The sequence below is a fragment of the Pseudonaja textilis genome, chromosome 5, assembly GCF_049901715.1.
Source record: "Pseudonaja textilis isolate UNSWEBS1 chromosome 5, rPseTex1.2, whole genome shotgun sequence".
In the NCBI taxonomy this organism is placed as follows: Eukaryota; Metazoa; Chordata; class Lepidosauria; order Squamata; family Elapidae; genus Pseudonaja; species Pseudonaja textilis.
The window spans coordinates 4,889,469-4,902,889 of record NC_141994.1 but is presented as its reverse complement, the minus strand read 5'-3'; the positions used below and the strand labels follow the sequence as shown (position 1 = coordinate 4,902,889).

At 41.2% G+C, this 13,421-nt stretch overlaps 1 protein-coding gene and 1 long non-coding RNA gene across 4 annotated transcripts in view; one reads left to right on the top strand and one right to left on the bottom strand.

Moving 5' to 3' along the window:
* The window catches only part of LOC148125514 (uncharacterized), a 130,367-nt gene extending 121,676 nt beyond the window's left edge, over positions 1-8,691 (top strand). Inside the window, exon 4 of the long non-coding RNA XR_015743744.1 lies at positions 8,580-8,691. This is a non-coding gene — a long non-coding RNA (uncharacterized LOC148125514). The remainder of the gene's footprint in view (positions 1-8,579) is intronic.
* The window catches only part of CAV1 (caveolin 1), a 46,823-nt gene that overhangs the window by 31,891 nt on the left and 1,511 nt on the right, over positions 1-13,421 (bottom strand). For all 3 annotated transcript variants that reach the window (XR_015743741.1, XM_026713083.2, XM_026713084.2), the window contains exon 2: positions 11,152-11,316. Coding sequence is in view for 2 of the 3 variants with exons in the window: in XM_026713083.2 (XP_026568868.1) it covers positions 11,152-11,316 (165 nt within the window). In the remaining variant the exon portion in view is untranslated. The remainder of the gene's footprint in view (positions 1-11,151; positions 11,317-13,421) is intronic.

Here is a 13,421-nt window from a genome sequence, read left to right as displayed (position 1 = left end):
TCTTCTGACTTGCTTTTAAGTTTCTTATTGCTGGTTTACCATAACAAAACTTCATATCCAAAATCTGGACTATTTAGACAGAGGATGCAAATAATAAAATTATAAAAACCCACTGTTTTTCACAGATTGTAAAACGATTTTGGAAACAATACTGACATCATCTGAAGAATTGCTTGTTTTGTTTTGCATGGATTATTCTTGTGTTTTTCCACCAAGGAGAGCCAAGGAGCTTAGGCAGTGTCAGCAACTCAACGTTGTCCACGCAAACCAGCAACATTTATCCAGCAATATGAAATTTAATTCCTCCTGAGACTTCCCTCTGTGTGGCTGTTACTTTCTGCCTTGTAAATGTCTCTGTCCGCTTTGGTATAAAGTTTATGCACTTGGCACTGACACACCGACACCCCCAAATAATGAACAAATACATAACATTATGAGGCACTTTGTGAAACAATAATGAAGCCATGCAAAGAATTGCTTATAGGGCAGATTCCTTGGCCTTCGCTTAATCATCTGTCCGTGTTTGGCTGTGTTTCTGTGTAAATGTTGGCATTAGGGAAACACAATGCAAAGATCCTAAACAATGGCTACAGTGGACAGAATATAAAATAAACCAAATAACTGGAATAAACCAGAGATTCCATACAATACATGCAAAAATACACACTCTGAGGAGTGTGTATCTATTAGCACTATCCAATGTATTCTTCATTACTCGATTTCTTATTTTCCTGGCCTGTATCAGCAGGTTCTGACCAGTTCTGGAGAATTGGTAGTGGAAATTTTGAGTAGTTCGGAGAACCGGCAAATACTACTTCTGACTGGAGATTTTACAGTATCCTTCCTCTGCCAAGCCCAATAAACCACTCCCACAGAACTGGTAGTAAAAAAAAAAATTAATCCCACCACTGGCCTGTATGTATTCAATGAAACTTGGAAATACTTTTCCACTTTAACCAACTTATTTGCGTGGAAAAAGACCTGGCACCCCCACCAGGCCTCTTTGAGAAAACATTGACTCATAAGCACCAAGAGAACATTATGTTTGCAGGACATATTTTTAAAACAGGGATAAAGCATGGTGAGAATAATAAAATAGAAGTCCCACCCCAGTAGTGGTATTCTACCGGTTCTGCCCGGTTCTGCTGAGCCGATAGTGGCGATGAGCAGTGGAGGCCAAAATGGTTCTCTCTGTCGCTCTGCTGTTGGGCCCACCTGCCCACCTGGGCTCCCATACTCACCTGTATCTTCTGCTTTTGAAGCACAGCTGGTTTGCGCAGCACAGTAGAGTGCTGTGCGGCAGCTGCTGAAGTGACCGAGATATATCCCAAAATCTGTTTATTCAATTGTAATGGATGCTCCATATATACCCCAGGCACCAGGAGGGTTTGCAGGGATGAGTTAAAGAAGTCAAGATGGAAGTCACAACTGTGCAATCAAAGTCCTGAGGCTTTTGACATATGTGTTGATGTGACATGCATGTCAAATGTGGTGGAGCTTCAGTCATGTTGTCATAACCACCATCTGATTTTTTGACTTCCTCACAGATGTCAGTATCTATATACTCTTGGTTCTACTACAAATTATCTACAATTTTATAAAGCTAACTAAAACACAGCTAACCAGAATCAACTTGAGTCCCCTTCAATTTCATAAAAGTCCTTCCTAGAAACTTGGAAATTTAAATTCCAGAAGCATAAATTCAGTTGCTTGCTGGCCTTAAAAACACTTTATTTTATTTGTCAAATTTTACATAGCTGTCCATTTTCACAAAAAAAAAGTGACTCTGGACAGTATTCCAAAAGCTTTCTCATAGTGCATATTAAAAAAAACAACATGAATATATACTTAAACAAAAAAGATTAGGGGAAATTATTTACATCGTTGGCACAATCTAAAAAAAGCGGTGTGGCACAGTAGAGTGCTGTGCGGCAGCTGCTGAAGCGACTGGGAGAGTGCAGACTTGCAGGAGGTTAGTTGGAATGCCTCTGCGCCTGCACGAAGTGCGTTCTTTTTGTGTGCACACGCACAAAGCGCGGCCACCAAGCCACACCCACAGAACCACTGGTAAAAGTTTTTGAATCCCACCACTGTCCTACACCTACCTGCCTGCTACCCATGGTCAGTGTCAATAATGTGTTCTCCTATTTTCTCTGTGACAACATCCCTGTGAGGTGGATTGAGAGACAGCAACAGGCCTAAAATCACCCAGCTGGTTATCATGTTTCAAGCGGGACAACAAATCAGTCTCCTGTTTTATAGGCTAGAGCCTTAATTGCTAGACCAAATTGCCTCCTTGCTAGACCAAACCGTTTCTTTGTTATTTATTTTTATTTATTATATTTCTATGCTGGCCATCTCCTCTACAAAATGACTGTGGACTGATATGGTTTTGCTCTAGAGTGTTGTTGTAGGAGATCGAACAGGGTGGCCTAGGATCCCTCATGAGATGGGGAGCAACCTTCAAAATAACAGATTTTAAATACAGATCTTAACAATCATTTTATAGTGATAAAGACCCCAAAGGTGCTTCCATGAAATAAAACCCCTTGTATTTTCTGTTGCCGCAGAAACTAGGACCAGAAATAAAAGGTATGAATTATGCTTTCTAAAATTTCATTTAAGGATAAGAATAACGTTATTTAAGTTGTGGATTCTCCATCTCTATACAGATTTTTAGGAAGAGTCTTGATAGCCACATCTCAAGGAAGATCTAATTGGTTCTGTGGGCTGCAAAAGGGAGAACTAAGTGATCTTTTCCAATTTTATGATTCATGGGAATAAACGAACACTAAGCCAAATATTGCCACCGCTTTTGCTCTGCGTTCTTATTCAACTCCAGTTCGTAAGTTACAGCATGAGCTAATCCAGGGCTTTCAAAGTCCCGCCCCATGAACCAGGTGCATCTTGGGCTGGCCATGCCCACTCCCAGTTTAGCAAAGGGGGGGGAAAGTCCCAATACATCACGTGATGCTGCTGTGATGACGTGAGTTTGACACCCCTGAGCTAAGCTATCACTTGCTGAATAAAGGGAATGAGGCGTCTTCTGGCAGGAGAGCAGGGACGGCAAATAATATGACAAGCAGGCTGATGCCATCTTGCAAAGGAGAGGGAGGGAAAGGGAGAGAAAGAGTGTGGAGGCGAGGCTATAAACCAGGAGATTGTGAGTTCTAATCCTGCCTTAGCCATGAAAGCCAGCTGTTGGACCTCGGGCCAGACACACACTCTTTTAGCCCAACACACTTCACAGGTTGCTGTTGTTAGGAAAATAGGAGGAGAAAGGAGAATGAGATATGGTTTTTGCCTTGAGTTCCTTATAAAAATAATAAATTATTTGTGTCCTCACAAATAAATGAATGGACTTGCATCATTTCTCATCATGACATTATAATGTGGATGCCATTATGTGAAACAACTTTGCGGCTTATAATGGATGCCTATGAAAGAAATATGAAGAATGAATTGACAGGAATACCTTCAAAAGCTCCCCCTGTAACTGGGATGAAAACAAAATGCATGTTTTTGGATGGGCCATACTGAATGATTATCATAACATGAAGAAGCCCTAAAGTGGCTGTGGGGGACCAAACATTGAACAAAATCAAGAACATAACTAGAAGACAAATAAAGGTCTACCCTGTGCCTTAAAGATCCATGTTTATTTAAAACCAGTGTAGTTGCAAAAAAAAAAAAAAAAGACACAAGTATATAGGTAGAAACTTCTCACAAAAAAGAAATTGTGCCTTTCAAGTCAATGAAATATGTAACAATTGCTAGAACTTTATTTTTTAAAATTATGTATTTTATTATCATTAGTATAATTAGCGATCCCATGCATGCTTATTTAAAACTGGAACTCGGTCATTTCAAGGAAGCTGATTCCTAGATAAATGGTTATATTTGCAGCAAATTACACACGTTCAGCTACTTGGCTATAGGCCACACCCAACTAACTTTGTCTGGGCTTGAAAGTTAATCAGGATTGGGCCTGGTCAGTTACAGCATGATTTAAGCTATTACAGGGTAAATGTTTAAAGATGGCACTGCTGGTAGGATAGGAGAGAACAAGAAAACACCATAGCTGTGGCTAGATTGAGAAACTGAAATACATTTGAAAATAAAGCAAATTTGCCCTACTATTATTCTGGACTTAGGTAAGTAACTTTGTTTCTGTCCTTCACACAGGGACTGAAAGTATTTATCAATGTTCCAAACAATTGCAATTCAAAAGTAACATTTACTTCAAGATCATTATGGGCAGAAAGTAAGTCAGTAACCATCCGTAGATCTTTAGTGATCTGTTCTAAATCAGCAAGGATTTCTGATCTTCAGCTGTTTAACAATAAAAAAAAAAGTATCTTCCTAACAGAAGCAACAAAAATTTGGATGCAAAACTTTACTATAAATTAGATCTGTCCCCTAGTCACTGCAGTCTGAAATAAGCTTTATATAACATCACCCAATTTATACTTGTAAAACTTGGATCTGGCTCTAAAGTATTCTTGGAGGTGCTTGCTGTTTTATCTGACTGAAAGAACAATTATCTTCAAAAGAAAATACTGCAAACCTCTATCCCACAACATGATAGTTTTTTTTTTTAAAGCAGCAAATGAGACTATACTTTTGAAATACCTCACCAGTAGCATGGGAGTACATGGACATGGGAGAAAAAAATACCTTTTGTATTTAATGGGTCCATAATTTGAACCTGTTTGTAGCAATATAGCATTCCTGTTTTATTTAGGACACTAGATGTTACTGACACGATTTCTCTCTAGAGGAAAGTTTGCAGACATTTCCCCTAAAATATGCATTGTTGCCCTTACTTTTCTTTCTTGTAAGCTGCCTTTTATTGCCAGTAGTATCCTTCTTTTTCTGTTTGGATATGTTGCTAGACAGCAATGTCGATTCCATCCTGCCTTTTTTATATCACGAAGCCTTATAAGATGTTCTTGCTTTGCGACCTTCGGCTGTTCTGAAGAACAAGCTAAGAAGTATGTATGTTCTCTGAATTCCCTAAACACTCCCTTCTTCCCAAGCCTATTTTCTCTTCCCAAGTTAAAAACAAAGTTATGTTGCAAGTATTAAGCTAGTTTCACCATGCATTGTTCTGCAAGATATCTTAATTTTATGTACCGTGGGACAATGTCGCCTTATGGTGAAATACCCAAATCCAATTCAGTGTGTTGTGCTTTAGTTGTGTTTAGTTCTACCTAACAGATTTAGTTGTGCTTAGGTCGACCTAAAAGTAAATTAGAATACAGTCTCAAATTCAAGCCTATCTCTTGAGTTTTGATTTGCAACAGCTGAAATCAGAATATTTGACTTGGGGGAATTCTGCTGGATGATTGTTGGGTTTATAAGAGGTACTACCTAGATGGTAGTGACTGGTGAAAGGGTCTAGATTAGAAGGCAATTTGGCCAATCTTAATGCTGATTATTTGATGGAGAAAGTGAAAGTTTCCTATCCTTTTCATAAAGATTAAGAACTAATGGAAACCCAGAGGAGAAATTTGGCAATACTCATTTTAGTGTACCACTACAGAATACAGATTATAGTAGACAGTGATGATTGCTCATTTGGCAATCAACTAAAAAGGAAATTCTTGAGAGAATCTCAGGGGAGTTCTGGCATTAGAAAACTTATAACAGGCAGAAACATCCAATTATTCAATCTCCTAAGTAATATATGTTCCTAACCAGTTCACTGAACCACTTGTGCTATAGAAGGAAACACCTGAATTAGCTCTGAGACAAAAGAAATGTCAATAATGCAAGCAAAACATTGTAAGAAAAACATTGTAAGCAAAACACTGTGAATGATATAATTTCCTTTCAGGAAATGAACTAGCTTAAGAACTACTTCAAGCTTATGAAATGTGAGCATACTAGATTTCAAACCTCAGTTGAAAAAAATCTACTCTGGAAGCTCTAGTCATATATCCCAAATACATACCATCTGTTTATTCAATTGTAATGGATGCTCCATATATACCCCAGGCACCAGGAGGGTTTGCAGGGATGAGTTAAAGAAGTCGAGATGGAAGTCACAACTGTGCAATCAAAGTCCTGAGGCTTTTGACATATGTGTTGATGTGACATGCATGTCAAATGTGGTGGAGCTTCAGTCATGTAGTCATAACCACCATCTGATTTTTTGACTTCCTCACAGATGTCAGTATCTATATACTCTTGGTTCTACTACAAATTATCTACAATTTTATAAAGCTAACTAAAACACAGCTAACCAGAATCAACTTGAGTCCCCTTCAATTTCATAAAAGTCCTTTCTAGAAACTTGGAAATTTAAATTCCAGAAACATAAATTCAGTTGCTTGCTGGCCTTAAAAACACTTTATTTTATTTGTCAAATTTTACATAGCTGTCCATTTCACACACAAAAAAAGTGACTCTGGACAGTATTCAAAAAGCTTTCTCATGTATATCAACCTAATACTAGAAAAATCCTGCCTACTCCAATATTCTAACAATAGTGTTAAACTCAGTTTTTTTCCCCTTTACAAAACTTCCACTAGGCAACACTGCTGTGTAATATGGATTTCTCTATCTTAGAAGTTTCAGGCCTGATAGTGCTGTACAGCCTTAACTGAGACTTCCAAGTTCTTCCCAAATTTGCCACCAAATCGTAATTTCTCATATAGAAAAAAGATTAAAATGATACAATATACTAAGAGGAATCACTTTAACTTTATTTAATTAGTTTCGATGGGTTTAAATTAATTACATTAAATAGAAATCAAACCACCTTTATTCTAACTTTTCCCCCCTTTGGTCCTACAGCATACAGTCTCTGGTATTCCACTGAAAAGCCAAGTGCAACTTTCAGTTGTTGCATGTCTCAGTTCTAAGCCAAGTACACTTCAGAAGGACAGGCTCCCAAGATTTCAATTATATTCCCTTCACCCTCAATAGTCATATCTTCAAATGCAAATATCCAGAATTCTCTCTGATAATCCCCACCCCACCCCAGTAATTTCCATTGGCCATTCCATTTGTTGGAATGGACCAAGTCTGACTTAAGGCAATAAAAGATGTTAAAAAGTTCTTCAACCCCATCATTTCTTGTAATTTTTCTTTTTTGGGTGGGTGGGTGGGACATTTTTTAACAGACAAAAGGTGTCTACAGGTGCAGTCTGGACTGATGAAGCTCAAAATGGTTCTTTTGTAAATCATCCTGCATGAAATCCAGATCAAGATAATGGAAGCGGCCAGACAGGACCTGCAGCACAATGTGACAGTATAGATATCCAGCCAGACCCTTTCCAGCCTTCTCTAATGCATGGTCCCAGGGCTGACCTGGACTTTATTGTAGGCATATGGTACATTGCAGTGGGGAGATTCCAATTTTTTACTACCGGTTCTGTGGTTGGTGGGATGGATACTGTAAAATCTCCAGTCAGAGGTGGTATTTGCCAGTTTCCCGAACTACTCAATATTTCTGCTACCGGTTCTCCAGAACTGGTCAGAACCTGCTGAATACTACCTCTGGTACATTGGCTGCTTCAGGTATCAGAGGAGAAAGAGTGAGGAAGAATAACCTTCTTCTCTATCTTCCTTCCATCCTTACCATATTGGTTGCTTCCTCCACAGACCATGCATCTGTTGCAATGACACCATTCCTCTGACTCACTTTACTGAGTGCAAATGTTTAATGTTGTCACTTTTAATGGGTATTAGTATGGAACCACCTTTTAGGAAACTCTGCTTTTCCTGTTGTTTTTAACCCCCCTCCACTATTTTAGTTTGGTTTTACCCAAAGGTGGTCTTCAGCAGGTTCTGGCCCACCAAGCCATGCCCACCAAGAACCGGTAGCAAAAAAAATGTGAATCTCACCACGGGTTTTACCCTTTTCTGTATTTCCACAAATTCTAATTCTGTTACCCCACCGTAGCCTATCTGTGATCTGTGAATCCACAGTGCATACATAGGCAGGAATACTGAGACTTGAAGCTAGAAAATCGAATGAAATAATTTCTTTCTTTTCATCAACTGTGAATCCACATCATATAAATTTTCAATTCCTTTTTTTTTTCCAGTTACAGAAATCTGGACCATCCTTTAATGATTTAGAGTATGGGTTTCCAATTTTTTTTTCAAACTGCACAACCTCTTAATCATCAACAAACACAAAATGGAGGCCGTGGCATTTTTTTCCCATGGGAATACAAGTCCCACCCTTTCTTTATGCCAAAAGAAAATTTCACATGGTTATTGCTAATCGCATTTGAATGAAGTTTTTTTTTAAAAAAAGAAAAAAACTTTGAAGCCCTTTGAAAAACTCTGAATCGGAGTTTAGTACTGTGCATCCAGAACATGTGAGATTTAAGGACAATCTTCATGCAATTACATTCTAAATGTACTTGTACTGGGCAATGGTTCAGAACAAAATATCACCACTGCTATACCACAGCTTTCAATGTGAGGCCATAAGCAACCCCCCCAAAACTTATATGAGACTTCTAGACCATCTCCACAAGTTGCCACCAAATGGACAGGGTGAAGAAGTGAAATATATCCTGAGAATTAACTTGATTCAAATTTTGTTTTTGTCTTGCCAGGTCCTGTTTACTTTATGTGTGGCCTCTAGTACACATCTCAAAGTGTCCCTTTCAATTTTGCAACTGTTCGTTTTTCCTGTTTTTTTTCTCTTGTTTTTAACTTTGTTTTTGTCTGTGGCTTTTATATGATTTTGATTTATTTGTAAACTGCTCATTAATGCAAGCATGGTGGACTGTACTAAAATTTCATAAATAAATAAAAGCCTACATACACTTCTCAACATCCCTGCTTTCCCTCCTTTTACCCCTTTAATAAACATCATCTTAGAGCTGGCATTTCCTTCTGTGACACAGAAAAATTGGAATACGTTTCTAAAGCGGCATTTCATATTTGCAGCTGTTGAAAATACCTATCCATTGAAAAAACAATATCCCCAGTTCCACCGTTTTAGAATTAAATAAGAAATTAAAAAGAAATTAAACATTTTAGACCTACTCTTTTCCATTTGTTTAGCTTACCAATTAATGATTAATGGTTCTGCCTTCCTCCCCCCTTTTGTAACTCTTCCAATCTTCTGAAGGCAGATTTTTGTGAACTTTATGTTTAATGAGAAAATATTTAAGTGCATGTTTCCTCTTAATCCCACAACCTCCCAAACTTATTCTAGGCAGCAACTTGTTTTCTATGATCAGATGTTGCAAAATAATGCAATGGTTATTCAACAGTAAGCCCTGAGAATTCAGCTTTGTTCGGGTATTTTTCCACGTCATTAGAGTTGTGCTTTTAAAGTTGTAGCAACATTTTGGCAGAATCTCATCTGCCATCATCAGAAGCCTGATGAACAAAGCTGAATACCATACATAAAAATACCTGCGAAAACTTAAGAAAACATATATATGTGTTTATATTAAACATTATATATAATGTTTTCTTAAGTTTTCGTGGGTATTTACATGTATGGTATTCAGCTTTGTTCAGGTATTTTCTCACGTCATTATAGTTGGGCTTTTAAAGTTGTAGCAACGTTTTGGCAGAATCTCATCTGCCATCATCAGGCTTCTGTATTGTGTTTGTCTGTGAGTCAGACTTTTACAGTTGTTTCGGTTTTAAATTTGGGGTAGTGATAGCCACAGAATTATCAGAGAAGCCATAGAGATTGAAAAAAGACCTGAAAGCATGAATAGAAGAGATGACTCCACCAGACTGTCAATTATTTGGAAGCCTTCACTCTCAAACAAAAAAATCTCCACACCACAAGCCAGGCAAACACCTGGGCACAAACAGACTCCCCCTGATGCCTCCAGCTCAAACACACCCCAACCAGGCACCCAGATGAAACCTAGCTTCCTAATAAATGATAGGCATCCGTTTACTGGTAGCCAAGCCGCACTAAAAGCCTCCAATACAGGAACAATGTTGCCAGCCAATCAAGACAAAAAAAGCTACAAAACAGACAGAAGATATTGGAAATACCAATCAAAGCAGAAGACCAATAAACACAGACCAAGACTCCCAACCAATCAGGATGAAAAAGAAACCATTCTGGCACAGCAGTAGGCTAGCCCCAAATTTAAAACTGAAACAACTGTAAAAGTCTGACTCACAGACGGACACAGTACAGAAGCCTGATGATGGCAGATGAGATTCTGCCGAAACGTTGCTACAACTTTAAAAGCACAACTATAATGACGTGGGAAAATACCCGAACAAAGCTGAATTTTATATATATATATATACATACACACACACATACACACACACACACACATAAATACACACACACACACACACACACACACACACACATATATATATATATATATATATACACACACACACACACACATACACATACACATACACACACAAACACACACACACACATATAATCACATGGCATTTTAAATATAAACACATGTAGAACATTCAAAACTTTATAGAGGATGACCAACCCCCTGTTCCAAAACTCCAAAGCCAAAACACCTTTCTACAAAATCTACTGTTCTTTTTTTATATATTTTGTGATCCTTCCACTTTTTCACAGTTTTAGCATTCTTGTCACTAGCACGGTTTCCATTTCGCAGGTGATCAACAAGTTATTCCAATATTTACTTGCTGGGGAAAAAAAAAAAAAGACAGAGAGAGACCCACATTCAGCTGCCTGCAGCTTTTCCGGCTGGTTATTTCGGAAAGAAGTCACATTTCTTAAAAGGTAATCATATACTCCAAGATAAGAATCCATTAGGGAAGGTAAAACATGCAAAAGCTTCACGGGTGCAGTAAGTAGAGCGCTTTTCTCGTTCTAAACCCGTTCATAGATCCATTGGGCCATCGAAATGGCTTAGCCAAAATAAAAAGATGTACATCCTACATCTCTCCGCTGGTTCGTGCATCACATTTTACCCACCTCCCTTCAAAAAACACAAAAACAAAAAAACCGAGGACTGAGCTACATTATGCAAACTTCTAGCCCTGTATGCAAAGCCCGAACTGAAGAAAGACATTTTGGTCAGGAGTTTAAGTTTTTCCCTGGGGATGAAATCCCCGCTCACCTTGACGTGGCTTTGCTAACTCCCTTCAGTCCCTTCCGACATGCGGGAAAGCGGAGCGATGGACTTACAATACACTCACCTTCACCACTTCGTCGTTGAGATGCTTTGGGTCCCGGTTCACCAAGTCGATTTCCTTGGTATGGACGTCCTGGAATTCCTTCTCGCTCAGTTCGTCAGCCATGACCTTGTTGTTGGGCTTGTAGATGTTGCCTTGGTCCCGGAGAGGCCCCGTGTCGAGAAAATCCTAGAGAAGGAAGCGGGGTTGGGGGTTGGGGGGAAGATGGGTGGGAAAACGATCAGTCCGTCCCTGAGGGGGGGAAGCAAAAAAAATGGGAGGAAGGGAAAATTATTCCCGCGACGCTTCCCAGCTGCTGAGCCAGATCCAAGCCCCAAGGGCAAACTTCATCCCGTCCCCGTCCACTCAAGGCTGGGCTTTTTGGAAAAAATTACCTCCAACGCGAACCCGGCTTCGGCCTGCAGTACCGTCTCCCGCCGCCGGGGGGAGGGAGCAGCCCTCTACAAGCAGGAGCAGGGCGAGGCCAGCTCCGCGGGGCAGGGAGCGGCTACCTCGCCCTGGAATTCCGGGCGCTTCCAGCTCCGGGCGCCGAAATGGCCGCCAAAATTACTCACCCCCCTCCGTGTGAGGGGGGGGAAAAAACCAAACCAAAACTTCCCCCAGATCTTTTTGGGTTCTGGATTTCAGTGCCCAGGAGATTGTTTGGCGCGTTGCCATGAGCTCCCCCCCTCTGACTAGAGTTTTGTGTTTTGAGGTAAATTCCCCGTGAGGAGAAGGAGCGCATACAGGGAGCCGTATAGAGAGGAGTGTTGTGGACTAATACACACAGAGCACACAGATACACTGTGTAGTAAATGTAGGGTTTTTTTTTTTTTTTACTTCCAGAAAAGGTTTCAGCAGAGTCCAAAAGAAGCAATCCAAAAGTCATTCACAAGTTAAAATCAAGTCAAGTTTTCAATCCAGGGATAATCCAAATATCAAAAAGTCCAGTGTCAAAAAAAAAAAAAAAACAGTTCAGTAACAGACTTCCACTAAATCCTAACAGTTTGCTCTCTCTGAGGGAAGGCGGGTGCCTATCGCCCAAAGCCTCCTTTTATTTCGTTCTTCAGATTAAAAAAAAAAGAGGCGACCCCCCAAAATGGCTCCTCGGGACTATTCCGGGCAAGGATTTGAGGTTGGCATAAAAGCTCTTCGCCCGCCTCAGTTGAGCATCCCCAAGGAAGTTGGGGGAGGTGGGAAGGAGGCCACGCAGCAATCCTTCGAAGTGCAACTTCGGACAGTTTGGGTCCGGATTCCCCCCACCCCCACCCCGCAGGCAGGTTGGGGACGAAGAGGGGCGACAGCTATAACTTTGTTCATTGCTATTTTAAAATCGCGGGGGGTGATGAAGAACGAGAGAACTTGGGACGGTTTAGTTTGAAGTGAAGCTCCAAAGGGAAAGTGAACTTTTTTTCCCAAGCCTTCTCCAACTTGGACCGCGTCAAAACGCCTGGCACTCTTTTTGAATACCCAGCATCCAGCCAGCAACTGGGGGTCACTGGTATCTAGACTGGACCGCGTCGGAAAGGCTGCCTGCTTTTGAGGGGTGCCTGGGGTGGTGGTGGTGGTGTAAAATAAATAAAGGAGCCCCGGCTTTGCAAACCTAATTTGGGGAGATGCTCCTGAAATGAACGGGGCAATCGCCCTTCTGATCTGCCCCACCCTAACCCCCTTCGACGAAGGTGGGTGGCCGCTGGGCTTGGGACGGCCGTTCTCCAGCAATCCTCTCTCCCGCCTTGATGGAGAACCACAACGCAAAGCTGCGTGTGTGTGTGTGTGTGTGTGTGTGTGTGTGTGTGTGTGTGTGTGTGACTGGGGTCCTGCACCCGAGAGATTTGGCAGAGGGGCAAAGCCCCCCGCCCCGCCCCGCAAGCTGGATGTACGTGCGTGTGTGTGTGTATGTGTGAGTGAGTGACTGGGGTCCTACCCGAGAGATCTTGCAGAGGGCAAAACCTCCCCCACGCGCCCCGCAAGCTGGATGTGTGTGTTTGTTTGTGTGTGTGGTGAGTGACTGGGTCCTGCACCCCGCCCGCAAGCTGGATGTACGTGCGTGTGTGAGTGTGGGTGTGGGTGAGTGACTGGGTCCCTGCACCCCAGAAGGGCAAAGCCTCCCGCCCCCCGCGCCCCTCAAGTTGGATGTATGTGTGAGTGAGTGACTGGGGTCCTGCACCCGAAGAGATTTTACAGAGGGGCAAAGCCTCCCCCCGCGCGCCCCGCAAGCTGGATGTGTGTGTTTGTTTGTGTGTGTGTGAGTGAGTGACTGGGGTCCCTGCACCCCGCCCCGCAAGCTGGAT